The 21,110-nt window shown below is 43.6% G+C and overlaps 1 protein-coding gene across 1 annotated transcript in view; it reads right to left on the reverse strand.

The window, feature by feature from the left end:
- Positions 1-21,110, reverse strand: part of si:dkeyp-14d3.1 (transmembrane protein 132C) — a 247,448-nt gene that overhangs the window by 82,097 nt on the left and 144,241 nt on the right. The window contains exon 3 of the mRNA XM_058390126.1: positions 1,390-1,533. Within this exon, the coding sequence (XP_058246109.1) occupies positions 1,390-1,533 (144 nt within the window). The remainder of the gene's footprint in view (positions 1-1,389; positions 1,534-21,110) is intronic.

Below are 21,110 nucleotides of genomic sequence, written 5' to 3' on the forward strand. Positions count from 1 at the left end.
AGCTAGGATGGAATTCTGACCTCTGATTGGACGAGACATGGGTCACTCAGGATCTACAGGAAGTCCAGCAGTAGCTGCAGCAGTAGAAAGTGGATTGGTGTGTGTATGAACACAACTCTGCTCTTATAGCGCTCCTTACATCCTTTAATCTGGAATAGTTTGGTCTTCCCAACATTCCTGGTGTGTTTTTAGAGATCGCAAACTAATCTTTACTCCATGATACACTATCAGTATCTCCAACATCACACTGACCATATGAACGTCCTTCCTCACAGTAGAGCTGAATCAACTCTGTTTTCTTATAAAGATAAATATATATGTTTGTTATTTTCTTTACAAGATTTAAAGTTGCACTAAATGTGTTTAAAGTGAAGGCAGAACTCCACACATGTACAAGAAATAAAGTCAGATCCACAATTTCCTACTTCCTGTATATCCTGAGTGACAGATGTCTCGTCCAATCAGAGGTCAGGATTCCGTCCTAGCTTTTCCGCTCTGTCTGAATTCTCCTTGTGTTTCCTGGTGTGTTTTTTTCTCTTGCACTTCTCAGCCATTGTAGGATCTCTGTGATTTCACGCTTCAGAAAAACAAATAAGAATCATAATGATAATAAAAAACATCTTTAGCGTCTTTCTATATCCGGTTAGCTAGCGTCGGACGTGTTTTTTTAAAGGAATCTTTTTTCCCCCTTTCATCCGAATTGACTCCACTTGACATGAGCTGCACTTGAAGCCAGCATTAGCATGGATGGAGATTTTTTCTTTCAACTCCATCACTTTTTCACAGCGCTGACCTACAAAATAGGCGGAAAAGGGCAAACGAAGCAAGGTAGCAGAAAAGCAGGAGAATTTTAACTCGCTGCTTGCTTTTTTGAGGAGGCTAAGACTCGTGACCTCTGCTGGGCTTTTCGCTCAGGGTTGGAAGAACGCCAAGCCCTAGCCGAGTCGAGTCGAGCCGTGGTGCTGTATTGAGTGTGTTGTGTGGTGTGTGTGTGTGAGAGTGTGTTTTCTGCTGAATCTCATTTGTGAATGAAAGCCCGATCAGAGGTGTACGGAAGGAGGTGGTGGTGGTATGGGGGGGGGTGTTTAACTTATAACAGCTGTAACTTCACTACCATTGCTTGAGTTTAGCCTTATGGATTTTTTTCCATATTGATCGGAATAAAGCTCCGAAAAACTCGGAAATCGGAATAATTCTACATTCCCTCAGTTAATTCGCCGTAACACCGTTCAACCTTCACAGCCACTGAGACTGAAAATAAAATAAAATAAAAATTCTACTTTTAAATTCAAAAGGTTACAGAAAATGTCCTCCGAGTGCCACTTCATAGCTTCATAATCAAACTCCTAGATTAACCTCCTGAACTGCGAGTGAAGGGACACGACTGACCTCTGAGCGTAGCTGGACTCTTTCTTGCGACAGTGCAAGGTGACGACCCGGTGGCCTTCGACCCTGGCGTCCTGACTGATCATCCACAGCATGGGGTTGCAGGGTCGCGCCCCGAGAAATGTCACACCATCTTTGAGCTTCACTCTGCGAAGGAAGAGGAAGGGAAGCGTTAGCATACGCTGCGTGATGAAACTAGCAAGAAGGTGAAGACGGAGAGAAAGAGGAAAAAAAAAAGGAATAAAACATTCGGTCTGTAGCAAAAGAAGCTTCAGGTGTAGTTCATCACTACCTCAATCCCATTCTCTGTGCCTGTGAGGTCGAGTGTGTGTGTGTGTGTGTGTACGGTAGTGTAATGTCTGTGAGTTGATTTATTGAAGTGATTCATGTGGTGTTGGTGCAGTTGAACACCTTCATTCGTTACAGGAGACGGGACCGGCTGTAATTAGACGTGTTAGTCACATGGGCCGTGTGATTCTGGACCCATCCATACTCATTGTAGCTGTGAATGAGATTCAAGGATGTTCAGGTCAATTCAACACGGTTAGCATTCATCATACACTCCAGAGTCTGGACACGCTGCTCTCCATCTCCTCCACCTACACTCATACAGGTGATGGGCTTTCTCACTCCTGCTTCCTGAGGAACGCTGGAAAGATGGAGATGGAGGAGGAATCAAATGTGTGCAGTCACATTAGGCTTACTGTCTGTTTGCAGAGACCACGCCTCCTTCACTGAGACTGACAGATACAGAGGCCACACCTACTTCACTGAGACTCACAGATAGAGGCCACACCTACTTCACTGAGACTGACAGATACAGAGACCACACCTACTTCACTGAGACTGACAGATACAGAGGCCACACCCACTTCACTGAGACTGACAGATACAGAGGCCACGTCTTCTTCACTGAGACTGACAGATACAGAGGCCACACCTACTTCCACTGAGACTGACAGATAGAGAGGCCACACCTACTTTACTGAGACTGATAGTTACACAGACCACACCTCCTTCACTGAGACTGACAGATACAGAGGCCATACCTACTTTACTGAGACTGACTGACAGATACAGAGGCCACACCCACTTCACTGAGACTGACAGATACAGAGGTTCAGTCTTCTTCACTCTATCTACCAGATAAAGAGGCCACACCTTCTTTACTGCCAGATATATGCCACACCTCCTCCAGAGAGAGAACCAAGAGAGCCAGAGGAGACTGTTACTATTGTAAACATTAAGTTTTACATTATCAGACTATTATCTCCCCCCCCCCTGTCTCTCTCTCTCTCTCTCTCTCTCTCTCTGTCTCTCTCTCTCTGTGTCATATTCTCTCTCTCTCTCTCTCTCTCTCTCTGTGTCATATTCTCTCTCTCTCTCTCTCTCTCTCTCTCTCTCTCTCTCTGTGTCATATTCTCTCTCTCTCTCTCTCTCTCTCTCTGTCACATATTCTCTCTCTCTCTGCTTTTCATGTGTCACACTTGACCTACTGTGTAACGATCCACAGTGCTTCTGAGCTATTCATTATGCCGAGCGAGGGATTAATAGCTGCCACGTGCTTTCCTTTCACTCCTAGTCAAGTAGCTCTCACTTCTCTGAAGTGAACACTGGTCTCGCTCCTTCCCTGTCACGCATGACGCTCGCTCGGCGCTAATGTATAGCTCCGTTTGCGTGGAGCCCCATTAGTGCTCCCACTCGCTGTTCGACTCTAATGGAGGCGTGAGTCATAACGGAAATGCTTCATCATCTAAACAAGCCGTCTGAGAGGCACTTTCCTCGAAACTCTTGGGATTTGGGTGACATTTCCAGTTCGTGTTCGCTCACATGCTCGCCTTTTGTCCTCTCGCGATTGCTCCTCTGCTACAAAATTGCCGTAATGGTAGACTTTCTGATATTGTATTCAACTCTCACAATAGCGAGTCAAATAATACCTCACCCTCACACCGAAAAAAACGAAAAATAAGACGGACAGATCCAGACGAACAACACGTGTGTTAGTGAATTAAAGTCATTACTGCAGTCAGAAATCATGTAGCCGGGGCCGCTAATCAGATCATTTAGAAAATCTCTGTCATTAATCTCATTTTAGCTTCGGTGCATGTTTTTTTTGTAATCTGCGTATCGTAGGTCGAGCCTCTCGCTGAAAACCAAGAGTTTTAGTCCCTTAGGGTGTGAAAAAACCCTGAAGGGAATAAAACTAGAATTTTGTATAAAGATAAAACATTGTGTTTGTGTCACTCCACATCGACTTTCTTACACTTTTACAGCAATTTTCTTTTGTTTAGTTTTTCTCTTGCTGCGTTTTGGTGTTTGTTTAGGTCCAGGCTCCGCCCCCTGACCTGTCATTGGTCCGTTACTACTGGTGTTCACCTGTTCAGTGTTCAGTTATTGATCACTTTGTTTATTTACGTGTCTGTATTGTGGTTTAATCTCACCACCAAGGCTTGCCGCTGGTTTTAGCATTTTTTTTGTTTGTTTTAGCTTTTTATCTATTTTTCTTTTTATGGGCAGCATGGTAGCTTAGTGGTTCGCACTGTTGCCTCACAACAGGAAGGTGCTGGGTTCAAATCCCAGATGTGATGGACCTGTCCAAGGTGTACCCCTGTCTTTTGCCCAATGTGTGCTGGGATAGGCTCCAGCAGATCCCTGTGACACTAATTAGGAATAAAGCGGGTATAGAAAACGGATCTATTTTTTGTTTCCGCTTTTTCTTTGTTTTAGCTTTACCTTTTTTTATTTTAACTTAATTTATGTATTTATGTAGATTTGTTTTAGCTTTGTTTTTTTATGGTGTAAGCATTATTTTTTGGTTTCAGCTTTATTTATTTTTTATCTATCTATCTATTTTTTTATCTTTATTTTTTTTAATCTTTTTTTTGTTTTACCTTGATTTTTTTGGATTTAGCTTGATTTTTTTAGCTTTATTTCTTTTCGATTTTAGCTTTGTTTATTTTTTTTTTTATTGTTTTAGCTTTATTTTTTTATTTTAGCTTTATTGTTTCTGTCTTTGTATTTTTTCTTTCCTTCTTTCACCTCTACAGCACGCTGGAACGTTATTTACGATTCTGCAGCAAAAACGATCCGGCGCTAAAGCACACAGTCTCGGAATTTTACAGAAAATAAATAAAAGTTTAGCACTTTTACAGGAACATTAGTCCGTCCTCTGAGCGTCACTGGACTGAAAGCTGTTTGCCGTTTACTGCTTTAGAGACTGAGAGTCAACGCTTCTGTGCGACTTCACGGCTGACATCGCAGCTTTCGGCAAATGTCAAGGGAAAGTGAATTATTAGTGCATTTAAAGCACAGAGAGGCTGAAACGCTGGGGATTCGGAGGACTCGCAGGACTCGGGTACACCAGCTTTTAATACGGCACGATGCTAACTCAGTGTCAGGATACACAGGAAGTGGTTATTTAATCACTTCCTGAGTGCAGGCTAAAGACTGACACACATCACCAAACCAGATACAGAGTGAGTGTGGAGGAACGACATCTCACAGCTTACACAAAACATCACAACGAATGAAGCTCTGAAGTGACCAGGAAGTGTGTGTGATGTCATAGGACATTGCCCTCTGGTGGCAGGGAGGGGAAATGACCAGCAACTCTGCCTCACACACACACACACACACACACAACACTGCTTTCTACTCAGTTCTAAGAAAATACAGAGGGTATATTTAACAGATGTTAACAGATTTAGTTTTTTAAAAATTGTTTACGTTCATCAGTGGACATATAATTCTGTTTATCAGCTACAACACTGATTACAAATGAAATATTATGTTCTTACACCGTGTTTAGCTTTATTCAGATCAGGTCTGTGTACCAGCGGGATGTCTGGGACTATATTCTACCTCAAAACTCCCCGAATAAAATGACCACATGAGGAGAACGTTCAGGTTTCTACCAGTTCTGGTGTTTGGGTCATGTGATCATGTAGTCAGGTTTCTGTCTAATCACGAGAACCTGAAATCTGAAAATATAAATAAATAAAACATTAATGGCAGACTTTATGAAGCATCTGTTCATCTCTCTGAAGTTTAACACCTCATATCATGCACAAAGACACGGAGGATCAACAACAGGACTGACCAGTAAACAGACCCTGCAACATGACATGAAGGCAGATCTCTGACCATATAAGGACAGAGGGCGGGGTTAAGGAGAGGCGGTACGCAGGGGCAGAATCGGCACGGTCGTGACTCGACGTGTTCACCTTTACGGAACAGAGGCGTGAGATCTGACATCTGTGTGAGGATCTGAAGAATCCGACTCGGAGTGGTTCAGAATGAACCCGGGGGTTCTGATCCGCATGAAAGACTGGACATGAAAGATATTTCCTGGCTGGAAGTCCAACAGAAGATTTATAGAGGTGTGAAAAAGAATCCGTCGGCGCGAGAGCGGCCTATTTATCCACGTCGCTCGGCAACCGCTGAGATTTTGTCTTTGAAAAAAAAGAAAAAGGTGGTCAGGTGTGTGATGGAGCGCTGAGGCTGAGGGTCCAGAGGAAATGAAGGACAGTGTCAGGGGGGTGGTTGGGTGGGTACCAGACGCATGACGGCAATTCTGATTGGGCACCTGAATAAATCCAACATGATGATGATGGTGATGATGATGATGACGAAGATGATGATGACGAAGATGATGATGAAGGTGATGATGATGATGATGATGATGATGATGAAGATGATGATGAAGATGGTGATGATGAAGAGGAAGATTATGATGAAAATGATGATGATAAAGATGATGAAAATGATGATGATGATGATGATGATGATGAAGATGACAATGAAGAATATGATGATGATGATCGTGGTGATGAAAAACATGATGTGCTTCATTGTGTTTGTTTTACTCAAACAGCACAATGTTCACTAGAATCATCTTAATGACTAACACGCACACACACACACACACACACACACTTTTTGTTTTCTTTTTTCTCTTGTTGCATTTTTGTCTTTGTTCAGGTCCAGGCTCCGCCCCTGACCCATCATTGGTCCATTACTCCTGGTGCTCTCCTGTTCAGTGATCAGTCATTGATCAGTTTGTTTACAAATGATGCCTCAGGTTTTGAGAAATTTTGATCAGAAGATCAGACACCAAGTGAGGAGGTGAGGATCATAAATAAATATAAATATAATCCCAACAAATCATCAGATCATCTCAACAAATTGTGGAATAATTTAAAGGCTCAAATTAATAAGTGTAAATAAGCCACAGCACTGACCCTGCAGTTTCTCTGCTCGGATGGTGAGTGTCCATCCATCCATTTTCTATACCCACTTTATTCCTAATTAGGGTCATGGGGATCTGCTGGAGTCTATCCCAGCACACACAGGGTGAAAGGCAGGGGTACACCCTGGACAGGTCACCAGTCCATCACAGGGCCACACATATAGACAGACAACCACACACACACTCACACTCACTCCTAAGGGCAATTTAGAATTACCAATCAACCTAATGTACATGTTTTGGGACTGTGGGAGGAAACCGGAGTAAACCCATGCAGGCATGGGGAGAACATGCAAACTCCACACAGAAAGACCACGCCTGTTCGAACCCAGGATTCAAACCCAGGACCTTCTTGCTGCCCACTTGCAAACAACTAAGCCACCGTGCTGCCCGATGGTGAGTGTGAAACGTTTTAATCACAAAGCTTTTGTCAGAAGCTCTAGCTAGATCTCTACACGTTAGTGCAGACTGGACGCTGAGTAAAAGGATGACCGAATAAATAATCAGCAGCTTACACCTGAAGCCAAGCCACCTGATGCAGGTACGACTTCACTGTCTCAGTCACTGCTGCTAAACATCCAGGTGTAGACCTGCTGGAAATACCTGGACTCTTTATCCATTATTATTTTTTTATTCTTATGATTTTTCTCTGTAACAGTGAACAAAAAGCAAAAAAAAACAAAAACCCTAGCTTTTAGCTCTGGATGTTTTTACTCTAACTGTAGATTAGAAAGAGTGCAGTAAATATTTTAAAAGTGTTTGACCTCAGGTCCAGGAGACAGCAGGAAGAATTACCTTTTTCCATTTCCCTGTGTGTGTGTGTGTGTGAATTTATTACGCCAGGGAAGCTGAAGGCTGCTGTTATTGAGGACGGTTGGGGTTTTTCCAGCGAGGTCTTGCTGGTCAGCATGTGCCTTTACGTGGAGCTTTCACTCATGCCACGGCGTTCCGACTCGCCTGGTTTTTGTTCTGTTTTCCTGTTGGTGAAGAAGGAAGCGGAATGAGGGCGCTGTAGAGATTTGCAGCCACTGAGCTTTAAAAGCTTAACCCTGTTCCGGCAACACGGCGAGATTTCTGTTGAATATATTGTGTGGAATATTCACAGGAAGATCGATACACGAGGTGATGGGATGAAACGGAAAAAGACGGGGGGTTTTGCAGAGTTTTACACAGTTAAAGAAGAAGATGAAGAAGAAAAAGTAAAGTTTAATCTATCTCTCCGGCTCTCTGGTGGTTTCTTTTCTAAATAATGAGGAGATAACTGAAATGGGATGCGCTTCCCCAGGAGGCTCCATGAGGGAAATCAAAACAGCTGAAGATAAAATCCGATAATCCCGGGACGGAGTCGGAGCGCCGGTCTGCGTCTCCTACAGGACACGAAGGCTAACGCGGACACGGTTTCGATTGCTACCACAGGAAGTTAAAGGCGGCCTCCGGATGACCGGAACGCCGCGTTCCAATACCGAACACGGGCTTTGACAACCTCCGCTGCATCTTCTGGGATCTTCTGGTGTTCAGAGCGAATGAAATATTACCTCCCACCACTTCCTCCGAAGAGTTTTATTAAAACTTTATGAATGGAGAGCGCTCTCGGCTGCGTGGCTTTTATTCCTCAGATAAGAATTTCCTGAAATCTGCTCCCGGTGCGAGACTCTGTGCGTCCTGCTCGGAGTTTAGTCGACTCAGCGAATTCCGGGGGCTGGGTGATCGCCGCGTCGTTCATCATTCTGCTGGTGGTGAAGCGTATAAACACCTCGTTAACTCGCTTTCTGCTGCAGATCTCCATTTTATTATTATTATATATTATTATTAGCGTTTCTATAGTAACAGATGGGTGACTGAGACGATGCTCCAGATAAAAGTCTGAGGTTAACATTTCCAGGAAGGAGTCTCCAGTGTCAGCTTCCACTTTTCTGCCATTTTGCATCTTAAGCACTTCAGAAGAGGAAAAAAAATGGAGGGAAGGAGCGTGAGGACAGAGATGTAGCTGTAAATGGATAAAAACTGATGATTTGTTCTTTAATAAATAAAGAATTTTATATTGAATCTCCCTCCAGGACGGAGAGAAAGATAGAAATTAGTTTTTGATTTATTGTCCGGTGGAACGTTTGACACTCTAGTAAATGTTGTTACTATGGCAACCGTTAGTAGGAACACCTCCTGGAGATTTCATAAATAAAATGTCTGATCGTAGTGTAGCTCCACCTCATCTCTCCACCTTGTCACTCCGCCTCATCACTCCGCCTCATCACTCCGCCTCATCACTCCGCCTCGTCACTCCGCCTAGTCATTCCGCCTCATCTCTCAGCCTCATTACTACACCTAGTCACTCCACCTCATCACACCGCCTCGTCAGTCTCATCATTCCATCCTATAAATCCTCTTCATTACTCCACCTCGTCACTCCGCCTCATCACTCCGCCTCATCACTCCACCTCGTCACTCCACCTCATCACTCCACCTCATCTCTCAGCCTGATCTCTCAGCTTCATTACTACACCAAGTCACTCCACCTCATTATACCGGCTTGTCAGTCTGCTTCATCACTCCTCCTTGTCACTCCACTTCGTCACTCCACCTCATCTCTCAGCCTCATTACTACACCTAGTCACTCCACCTCATCACCCCGCCTCGTCACTCCATCTTATTAATCCGCCTCATCACCCCGCCTTCTCACTCCGCCTTATCACTCCTCCTTGTCACTCCACCTCATCACTCCACCTCATCACTCTGTCTCATCATCAGCCTCTCGTCTCATTAGTGTCTAGTTAACACATGATACAGTGTTAGGACACACACACACACCTCATCACTCTACCTCGTCACTCTTCCTCACCACTCCGCTTTGTCATTCTGCCTCAACTCTCCACCTCATCACTCCATCATGCCTTGTAGTTGATTATTTTTCTCTGTCCGCATCACGCCGAGTAATATTCATCTTAACGACGTCAACAAATAAACAGACTGAAATGAAAAAGCTGAGTGTTTGTGCGCTCGTGAGGGTTCAGTAATCACTCCTCCTTATTTACGGCCGTGTTTGTAACGCGTCTCACGCCGGCTTTCTGTCACGAAGAATCGACTTTCGTCCGTTTTCCTCCCGAATGAAGAGCACTTATTGCTGAAAGTTCTGCTCTGTCATCGTCACGCCGGCTCTGAAGGCTGGAGGTTGTCGATTTTTAAACCCCTCTGAGACGTGAGCCTGATCGCTGGCTGCATAAATAAAACTTCTCTTGACGTGACGGCCCGCGGCACGGCTCGCCGGCTACGAGAAGGAGGAATCGAGCGGCGAGCGTTTTCACTCTGCTCTAACCAACAGAGACATGCGCTAATTATACCTGAGAACATCCCGATTTCTGCCTGCGTTTCATTAGCGGCTAATTTTTCTTTCGCTCACCGTGTCGGTGCATGTCTCGGCCGCCGTATTCGCATGGTCTAGTTTTATTGTCATGCTATTTGTAGCACTAGCACGTGGTTAGTGCTAGCGAACCGGTAGTTAATTCCTCAGTAAGAGCTTCACCCTAATAAAAAATCCAGTGTGACTTTATTATTAATAAACTACGATCTCCTGCAGATCACGTACGAGGACGTTTAACCTTCCGAAACGTAATTTATTACAAAGCTTTAGCATATCGCTGATGCCCAGGTTTATTAGACGTGTAGCGTTTTAAGTGTAACTGTGGAGTCAGGATCTGATTTTACTTGTCTGTCGTTAAAAGTGCATTATAAATAAAGTCAATTAAACTGAACTGAAATGTAAGTTGGCAGCAGTTCGTTTGTCTTCTGGCCAACGGTTTGTGGTTCTTTTGTGGTCAAGGACCATCCATTTTTCATGACCGATTTGATCTGGTGGCACGTCAGTGGTTTGTGCTGTACACGTGAGTGGACATCTTTAAGTGCTGATACATTTTTACATACATTAAATAAAGTTTCTTTCTTAAACGACCGGTGAAGTATTGATGACGTCTGCAGTTTAGAATTTCTTTCCTCCTGTTTTTCTCGTGTCCATGTTGTTGATCGAACGTCTTCATCATGTCTCACTCCACAGTGGAGGTTAATATGAAGCTGATATGGAAGTAGACACTCAGGACTTTCATAAGTATTGTGTTTCATAAGTATTTCTGGGTTATTTCTAGCCTACTATGGGTGATATATTCATAGAACAGTTCCAGGAAAACAAAAACTGGTTCATTTTTCTCCACACGAATGTTTGTATCTTCAAAGTAAACGTTGATGTCAAACCCATCTCTGCTCTCTGAGACGCTTTAAGTCGCTTGTCCGTCTAAAAAGCAGCTCAAATTTCATCTTTAACCTGAAATTCTGTGTAAGGTTATCCAACAGAGGGACAAACACACGTCTAAAACACACTGAAAGACTCATTTTATAGATCAGATTCACAGACAGAACATCATTCAGTTCTTTACACTGATTCTGTTCCATATGTAGACCACACAGGGGTGCCAAAACTTTTAATCCTGTGCATATACACACATAAAGTGTATATTTACTCTGTGTGTGTGTGTAAGAACGGTCCATCTGCCAGGTAACATTAGCATTAATTTGTGTAAACGACTCTGCCACGATGTTCCTTTAAACTCGATGTGAATAATAAGAACATTTCCTTTAATTACTGCAGACAATAAATAAATAAATAAATAAATAAATAAATAAATAAATTCGGTATTTTAGAAACTACATAATTGGACCTAAAAGACTTTTTTTTACCTTAAAGTTTGAGAGAGCTGAACATGGAGGAATAATTATTATGATTATAACAATGTGTGTGTGTTTGTGTGTGTGTGTGTGTGTGTGTGTGTGTGTGTGTGTGTGTGTGTGTGTATGTGTGTGTGTGTGTGCAGGTCATTGATCAGTGAGAGATGGTCAGTGTCGCTGTATTACTGCACCATCTGACTGCAGCCTCTCGTCTCATTAGTGTCTAGTTAACACATGATACAGTGTTAGGACGCACACACACATACACGCACACATACACACATACACACACCCACACACACACACACACACGCTTCTGCGTCTTAACGTGTCAGGAAGCTTCATCTGGGTTCAGTGTGGAAGGTAAAGTGCTCGCGCTCGGTCTGGTGTGTCATCAGTGCCAGATTTCTATAAATGTTTCTAATTAAATCAGCGTCATCGGGTGTGTGTGAGTGTGTGTGTGTGTGTGAGTGTGTGTTTATATTAGCTTCACGAGAGGGATAAAATAAGAGATGTTGTTGCTTAGAGTTGCTCTAGCGTAAGGGACATGTAGTTGTGGTGTGTCACATTGTAAAGGAAATGGATAAAAAGTACTATATCAGTCTCTATTGATGATGCTAACAGTTTCCATGTAGCAATAAACGAACAAGAAAAACCCCTAAGATATGTCATTTTTTAATAGTCAGCGTTGGCATGTTTTCTGTGGCGGAAAAGGAATAAAACACTACTGTAATCGTCCCATTAAAGAAAAATAAGCAGCGTTGCCGTGGTAACAGAACCTATGCATCGTCCCGCCACGCTGTTGGTATTTTTCCCGTAGCGCTGCATTCCTTCATGTCCTATAGTGAGAATTAATAACATTTTTAGCACGTATAGAGTGCTTGGTTCCTACTGTTACCATGACTTTCGGCTTCTCTAGCTAGCCTGTAGGACTATCGAGTGCTGAGTGAAACGCGTGTGAAATCGAAGTCGTGCTTAAGTCTCACGTTACGTCGTCACGGCAACGTGGCACTAGCAGTGTATTTTTATCCAGTTGCCGTAATTTGGTCCACCCGCTAATAAAGGTGTGACTAGAGGGGAAATGCGCGTGTGAAGGGTTCAGCTCTCTGACCTCGCCCACTGCGGGATCTGTTCACGCCGTTAATGATGCTCACTGTCAGGTCAGGAATAAAAACATAAACCCACACACACACACACACACACACACACACAATATGAAGTGTATTATATCCAATCTGCCCACACGGCTGTTGTGTGTTTCTCTTTTCTCTAAACTTCATGTGCGTGTGTGTGTGTGTGTGTGTGCGTGTGTGTGAGAAAGCTTTTCTAAAAAACACTCTCATCTGTTAATGAAGGGGAAAAGAACATGATTACATGTGTCAGTCTTGCGTGTGGGCTTAGATTTAAATTTGCTACGCGACAAAGGAGGACACGTTACAGTCGTTTAAAGAATATTTCATTTGACTCTCACACTAACACTGACTTTACTGCAGGAATCCAGCCCTGTTTATTTTAACACAATCATTCAATCAGTGAATAATAATAATAATAATAATAATAATAATAATAATAATAATAATAATAATAATCATACACCACCATGCAACACCTCACACAAACACCATCACAACACCACCACACCGACAAACACCAACAAACATCACCACCACACCATCAACACCACCTTCAAACATCTCCAAAACACCACTAAACACCATCAAACATCATCGCACACCATACAACACCACACACCACCACCCCATCAAACACCACCACATACCTCTAAAACACCACTAAACACCGTCAAACACCAATAAACATCATCACACACCATCAAACACCTTCACACACCTCCAGAACACCACTAAACACCACCGAACACCACGAAACACCACCACCACACCATCAACACCACCTCCAAACACCTTCAAAACACCACTAAACACAGCCAAACACCAACAAACATCATCACACACCATACAACACCACACACCACCACACCATCAAACACATTCACACACCACTAAACACTGCAGAACACCAAGAAACACCACCACCACACCAACACCACCACCTACACACACCTCAAAAACACCAACACCTTGACGCACTGCCAAACACCTTGACGCACCACAGCACACCACAATCACACCATCAAACACCACTAAACACCATCACACACCATCAAACACCAACACCATCACATACCATCAAATACCACTAAACACCATCACACACCATCAAACACCAACACCATCACATACCATCAAATACCACTAAACACCATCACACACCATCAAACACCAACACCATCACATACCATCAAATACCACTAAACACCATCACACACCATCAAACGCCAACACCATCACATACCATCAAATACCACTAAACACCATCACACACCATCAAACACCATCATACACCACTGAAAACACCATCAAACACCACTAAACACCACCACCAGACACCAACAAACACCATCACATTCCACCACGCATGACTACACACCATCAAACACCAACACCATCACATACCATCTAACCCTCTCCTGGTGTCATACAGAATGATTCAGGAATATAAATGTGTTTATTCGTGAGGAAAAGTCAGATTTCAAACTGTTCCTACTGAAACCAACAGAGACTTTCCCTTCAGCACAGTCACTCCTCCATCCCTCTCTCTCTCTCGGAGTAATAACCCTCCCCCCTTTTCACAATGATGAATAATTCAATCATTTTTCTCCTTCAAACCATCTCCTGAGTGATTATCAGAAAGCAATCAGAATTCCTGGAGTGTAACACTTAGTCAATGTTTCTCTCCTTTCAACCGTTTCATGAATATTTGTTCTATCATTTCTCCCAAATTGGCACACAAGTGTGTGTGTGTGTGTGTGTGTGTGTGTGTCTATCTATATGTATATATACTAAGCCTGAGGCAACCTGAAGTAACCTGAGAAAAAGTATGCATTCTCTCTTTCTCTCTCTCGCTCTCTTTCTCTCCATCTCATTTCAACATAATATAAATGTCGGAGTGTCTTTTTTCCTCCTCACTTGTTCTGTTTCTTCATCTTTTTTTCCATCTCTTCACTCTTCACGTATGCTAGTGAGAGCGAATAAGGCATGTGGTGAAAGCTAATTTTCTTGCAGATTGGCTCTGTTGTCAGGAAATTACACGTTTGTGTCCTAAAGGAGTCCGAGATAGCGTAATTGTCCTGGGAAAGACAGCTTTCGTCTCTCCTCTGTCAATCAAAGCCGTATTATCATCTGCTGTTAGATTGGTGACTCTCATGCAACATCAGAGACCTAGCATGGTCGTGGATCATCTCTTGTTTTATGTTAAAACAGAGAGAACAGTTGCAAATCCGGCTGAGTTTGGGCTAGAGTCGGGGTCTAGCAGGTCGGAGCCTGGCAGGTCAGGTCTGGTGGGTCAGGGCCTGGCGGGTCAGGTCTGGACAGTCGGGCCTGGCAGGTTGGGTCTGGAGGGTCGGGGCCTGGCGGGTCAGGGTCTGGCATGTCTGGTCTGGTGGGTCAGGTCTGGCGGGTTGGGTCTGCTGGGTCAGGTCTGGCGGGTTGGGGTCTGCTGGGTCAGGTCTGGTGGGTTGGGTCTGGCGGGTCGGGTCTGGTGAGTCAGGTCTGGCGGGTCGGGGTCTGGTGGGCCAGGTCTGGTGGGTCGGGTCTGGTGGGTCAGGTCTGGCAGGTTGGGTTCTGGTGGGTCTGGGATGGCTGGCTGCAGACCTCACATAATTGGGTGGGTTAATCCGAGTGTCTGATCTATAATGAAGAACGAAGAATGGTTCTGTGCACTTCCCTGTTTGGCAATTACAGCAGTCTGTCAGTGTAAACAAGGGGGAGGACAGAGCGAGACAGGAAGGGCATTAAGAATTCAATTCAGCCTCATCTAGTTTTTACGACCAGACCTGGAGATTCCTCTGAAAAACAGTAACAGATAATTGCATTCGGCAGACGAACAGACAGACAGTCAGACAGACGCTGTGGGAGGGAAACGCTGGAGACGCTGGGAGCAGAGAATACTACGTGCAATGTCACCGGTGTCTCCTGCTTTTCTCTCAGATGGAGCGAGTTGTGATGAGAAGAGCGCAGGGCCGTGAAGGTGGAGGCGTTGGCGCTGAAGTGTGTGAAATCAGTTGCCTCGTTCTGGACAAAACTCACGTCTTTAACTTCAGTGCTCTTGCCACGTCCTTCTCCGGTATCTAAGCATGCTTGTAAAGTGAGACGCTCCTGATTGGCTCTACTGCTTGCTCGGTGGCACGAAGAACTTCCTGGTACAGTCCGTCCTTTCTTATCACCAACTTTTACATGTAGCATTCAGAAGTGCGGGATTTAAGATCTTCTTGTAATAAGATAAGCACAGATCTCAAACGTCTAAAAATACGTGTGTGTGATGGTGTGGAGAAGATAATCATCTGGATGGAAACATCTAGAAGTGACTCTGATATCTGACACGACATTGTGATAATGTTAAGTTAAATATTTCATGTTTAATCTTTGGCTTTCTTCCAGATTCTCTACCTTCAAAAAACATGGCTATAAGTCATCTGACTATTCTATAAGTTGCCGCTAGGTGTGCGCGTGTGTGTGTGCGTGTGTGTGTGTGTGTGTGGTGGCCTGTGATATCCCATTCAGAAAGAATTCATGCCCCAAGCAATCCACATGACTCATTCTTAAAGGAACACCAACATTTTTAACAAAATGTGTCGCTAACACACACACACACACACACACTTTCTCAGGTAGATGGATCTGGGTCACACAGGGTCGAGTGTCAGCTCATAAGTCTTTGTGTATCAGCTCTGATTCACATTCAGCTCAGAGAACTTCCATGCTGCTGGATTTCCCAGGAAGCTCCACTGGAGTAATTATTTCCAGGAAGCCTCGGTGCCCTGAAACAGGTCAAGGTAAGGCCTGTGACATTTCAGTGAAATATCTCGACAGCGCAGCTTTAGTAGCTTCCCTGCTGCTGATGCTGCCCCTGGGAACAGAGCTGTGAAAGATCTACACCATCACATGCACCTCAAACCCCCCCATCAGCTCCACAGTGAGGACGTGGTGTGGTGCTGCATTTAGTCATAGTGATTAAAAACACATCCTGTAGCGTTACATCACTGACAGGTAAAGCTGGGTGCTACTGCGTGTGACAGATACACAACAGCTAGGTTTTTACGCTCTATTACTCCTAACCTTCTGATCATCAACACTATTACACAACACACTTCACACACGGCTACATTTTAAACACACCGTAAAGGCTAGCTTTTAGATCTTTTGAAATGTGTTTGTTTTAGTTTCTCAGAAAAGATGAATGTTTAACGTTGTGTATTTTTGCTTCTCCTTTTTTAGCAAAGTGATCAAACTGCTCCATCAAAATAAACATCAACACCTCCATCATCACTACACATTATACAGTGTCAAAACACCACTAAACACTAGCAAACACCATCAAAAATGGTCATCAAACACCAATAAGCACCAGCAAACAGCACCAATCAACATCAAAAACCATTAATTACCATCAAACTCCATCAAAGACCCCATTAGACACCATCAAGCACTACCAAACATCACCAACAGCCCCAAACACCATCAATATCAAATACCATCAACATCAAACACCACTGAATACCATAAAACTCCATCAAACATCATGAATCCACAACAAACTCCATCAAAGAATACTGAACATCACTAATGGCAACATACACCATCAGTCATCATCAAACACCACCAAACACCATGAATTATCATCAATCATCATCGAACACCATCAAACACCATCAATCATCATCAAACACCACCAAACACCATCAATCATCATCAAACACCACCAAACACCATCAATCTTCATCAAACACCATCAATCATCATCAAACACCACCAAACACCATGAATTATCATAAATCATCATCGAACACCATCAATCATCATCAAACACCACCATACACCATCAATCATCATCAAACACCACCAAACACCATCAATCATCATCAAACACCATCAATTATCATCAAACACCATCAATCATCATCAAAAACCACCAAACACCATCAATCATCATCAAACACCATCAGTTATCATCAAACACCATCAATCATTATCAAACACCACCATACACCATCAATCATCATCAAACACCACCAAACACCATCAATCATCATCAAACACCACCATACACCATCAATCATTATCAAACACCATCAATTATCATCAAACACCATCAATTATCATCAAAAACCACCAAACACCATCAATCATCATCAAACACCATAAATTATCATCAAACACCATCAATCATTATCAAACACCACCAAACACCATCAATCATCATCAAATACCACCGAACATCATTAAACACCACCAAACACCATCAGTCATCATCAAACACCATCGAACATAATCAAAAACCACCAAACACCATCAATCATCATCAAACACCACCGGACACCATCAATCATCATCAAACACCATCAATTATCATCAAACACCATCAATCATCATCAAAAACCACCAAACACCATGAATTATCATCAATCATCATCGAACACCACCAAACACCATCAATCATCATCAAACACCACCAAACACCATCAATCATCAATGAACACCACCAAACACCATCAATCATCATCAAATACCACCAAACATCATTAAACACCACCAAACACCATCAGTCATCATCAAACACCATCGAACATAATCAAAAACTACCAAACACCATCAATCATCATCAAACACCACCGAACATAACCAAAAACCACCAAACACCATCAATCATCATCAAACACCACCGAACATCATTAAACACCACCAAACACCATCAATCATCATCAAACACCACCAAACCCCATCAATTAACATAAAACACCACCAAACATCATCAATCAACAATAAACAGCACCGAACGTCATCAAACACCACCAAACCCCATCAATCAACATCAAACACCATCAGACTAGTAACCACCATCAAATACTACCAACAGCACCAAACACCACTGACCGACTTCAAAAACCATCAGAGTAGTGACTACCATCAAATACCACCATCAAACAACATCAAATACTATTAAAAACCATCAAAGACTACTGATCACCACCAACACCACCAGACATCATCAATCAACATCAAACAACCTCAGACTAGTGACAACCATCAAATAATACCAAACACCACCAACAGCATCAACCACCGATCGATCAACATCAAACATTGTTAAATACCATCAAACTCCATCAAACACCACTAACATCAGACACCATAAAACTTCATCAAACACCATTGATCAACATCAGACACTACTAACATCAGACACTACTAACATCAGACACTATTAACATCAGACACTATTAACATCAGACACCATCAAACACAAGACCATCAAATGCTATTAAACACTACAAAAACACAACACCTCACTAAATGGTTCCACTCGCTAAACACCTCGCTAAATGGCTCCACTCGCTAAACACCTCGCTAAATGGTTCCACTTGCTAAACGCCTCGCTAAATGGTTCCACTCACTAAACACCTCGCTAAATGGTTCCACTTGCTAAACACCTCACTAAATGGTTCCACTTGCTAAACACCTCGCTAAATGGTTCCACTCGCTAAACACCTCGCTAAATGGTTCCACTCGCTAAACACCTCGCTAAATGGTTCCACCTGCTAAACACCTCGCTAAATGGTTCCACTCGCTAAACACCTCGCTAAATGGTTCCACTTGCTAAACACCTCGCTAAATGGTTCCACTTGCTGAACTCAGGGTTGAGGAAATTCCAACTTCAGGGGACTTTTCTTTGTTTTTGTTCTACTTGGAAACTTCGAGTCTGTCTGGGGGCGGGGCTAGCAGCAGTGTTCTGTGCTTGTGGGGTTTGTTTGTAGAAATCTGAGGTTTTGTGTTGATGCTGAAAGACGTGTCTAACCACGTGAGTCCTAACACGTCTTCCATGATGGAGCGATTGTCGTTACCGAGGATTCATGATCCAGGAATAGAATCCAGATTCCACCGTAGCGTCGCTGCTGCTGCTTCCCGTATGCTGTTCTGGGTGTAACGCTAGCGGATTAGCTGCTGTGTGATCTGAGAGGATTATTCGCATGTAGAAGTACTAATAGAGCCTCTTGTGCCTAGCCGCCTCCGGCTCTCTCGTGTTAGCTTTAACACTTTTATCCTGGAATTCTGCTCTGATTCTCATGGATTGAGGAAGGAGGTGGTGTGAAAAGTTACAGCGGGTCGGATAATTGTTCCCGAGAGCGGAGCGATGAGAGATGAGCCCAACCTTTCCCTATAGCCACTAACCAGTGTGTGTAATTATCTCAGGGTTTTATGAAGGAGCTGAGTGTGTGTGTGTGTGTGTGTGTGTGATCAAATTTACATGTTCTATATATGCACACATACACACACACATATACACACACATACACACACACACATACACACTGAGCACTGGCTGCCTCCCAGCTAGACTTTCTCTAATCCTGACTGCAAATTGCCTTTAATTGGCATGTGAGATTGAATCAATGAAGAACCATTCAGAGGATGAAGTGGAAGAGGAACTGAGGGTGGAGAAAAGTGGAGAGAGAGAGAGAGAGAGAGAGAGAAGTGGGAGGCGTGAAAGCTTTGAGGATGAAGGAGCGGGGAGTGACAGCGGAAGAATGCAGTTCACTAGGAAGTGAAAGAAAGAGAGGAGAAAGAAGAAAGGCATGGAGGATGATTGGGGCATTCGAGATGAAAGACAGGATGAAGGGAATAAAGGTGGAGGTGTGAGAGACATAATAAGGGTGGAGGATGTGAGGTTGGAGGTGCTGAAAATGCAGACTGAGGATGGAGGGATTAAAGGTAGAGGATGTGAGAAAAGAATTAAAGGTGGAGGGAGGGAGTTTGGAGGGATTATAGGTGAAAGACAGGATGGAGGGATTAAAGGGTGAAGGTGGAAGAAGAAATGAGGGTGTTTGTAGAGAGGATGGAGGCGCTACAGCTGAAAGTGAAAGGATTGGGGGAATAGAGCTGGAGGGTTAGAGAAGACATAAAGGTGGATGGAGTGAGGTTGGAGGTGCAAATGAAGGATGGAGGGAATAAAGGAGGAGGATGTGAGAGGAGAAATAAGGGTTGAATGAGTAAAGACAGATGCAACAGAAACAGAGGGAATAAAAACAGAGAGATGAAGAGCAAAAAGAATGAGAGTGGAATGTGTTGAAGATGAAGGAGGTGGAGGTGGACATGATGAAAAGATAAAGAGACTACGGGTTGAAAAAAATTAAAGGTGGAGCAAGTGACCGTGGAGGCTCTGAGGGAGTGAAAAATCATGGACAGGAATGAAGGTGGAGGAAGATGGAGGAAGATACAGGAGGGTGATGGAAAGAGGAAGAAGGTAATGAAAGGTGGAGGAAGGTGATGGAAAGAGGAGGAAGGTGGAAGAAGGTGGAGGAAGATGATGGAAGGTGATGGGGGTGGAAGGTGATGGAAGATGGAGGAAGGTGGAGAAAGATGATGGAAGGTGATGGTGGAGGAAGGTGATAGAAGGTGGTGGAAGATGGAGGAAGGTGATGGAAGGTGGAGAAAGGTGGAAGAAGGTGATAGGAAGAGGAAGAAGGTGGAGAAAGGTGGAAGAAGTTAATGGAAGGTAATGGAAGTTGGAGGAAGGTGATGGAAGGTAGAGGAAGGTGGAGGAGGTGGGGGAAGGTGGAGGAAGATGGAAGAGGTGGGGGAAGGTGGAGGGAGATGGAGGAGGTGGGGGAAGGTGGAGGGAGATGGAG

Source organism: Hemibagrus wyckioides, linkage group LG05 (genome assembly GCF_019097595.1).
Source record: "Hemibagrus wyckioides isolate EC202008001 linkage group LG05, SWU_Hwy_1.0, whole genome shotgun sequence".
Lineage (NCBI taxonomy): Eukaryota > Metazoa > Chordata > Actinopteri > Siluriformes > Bagridae > Hemibagrus > Hemibagrus wyckioides.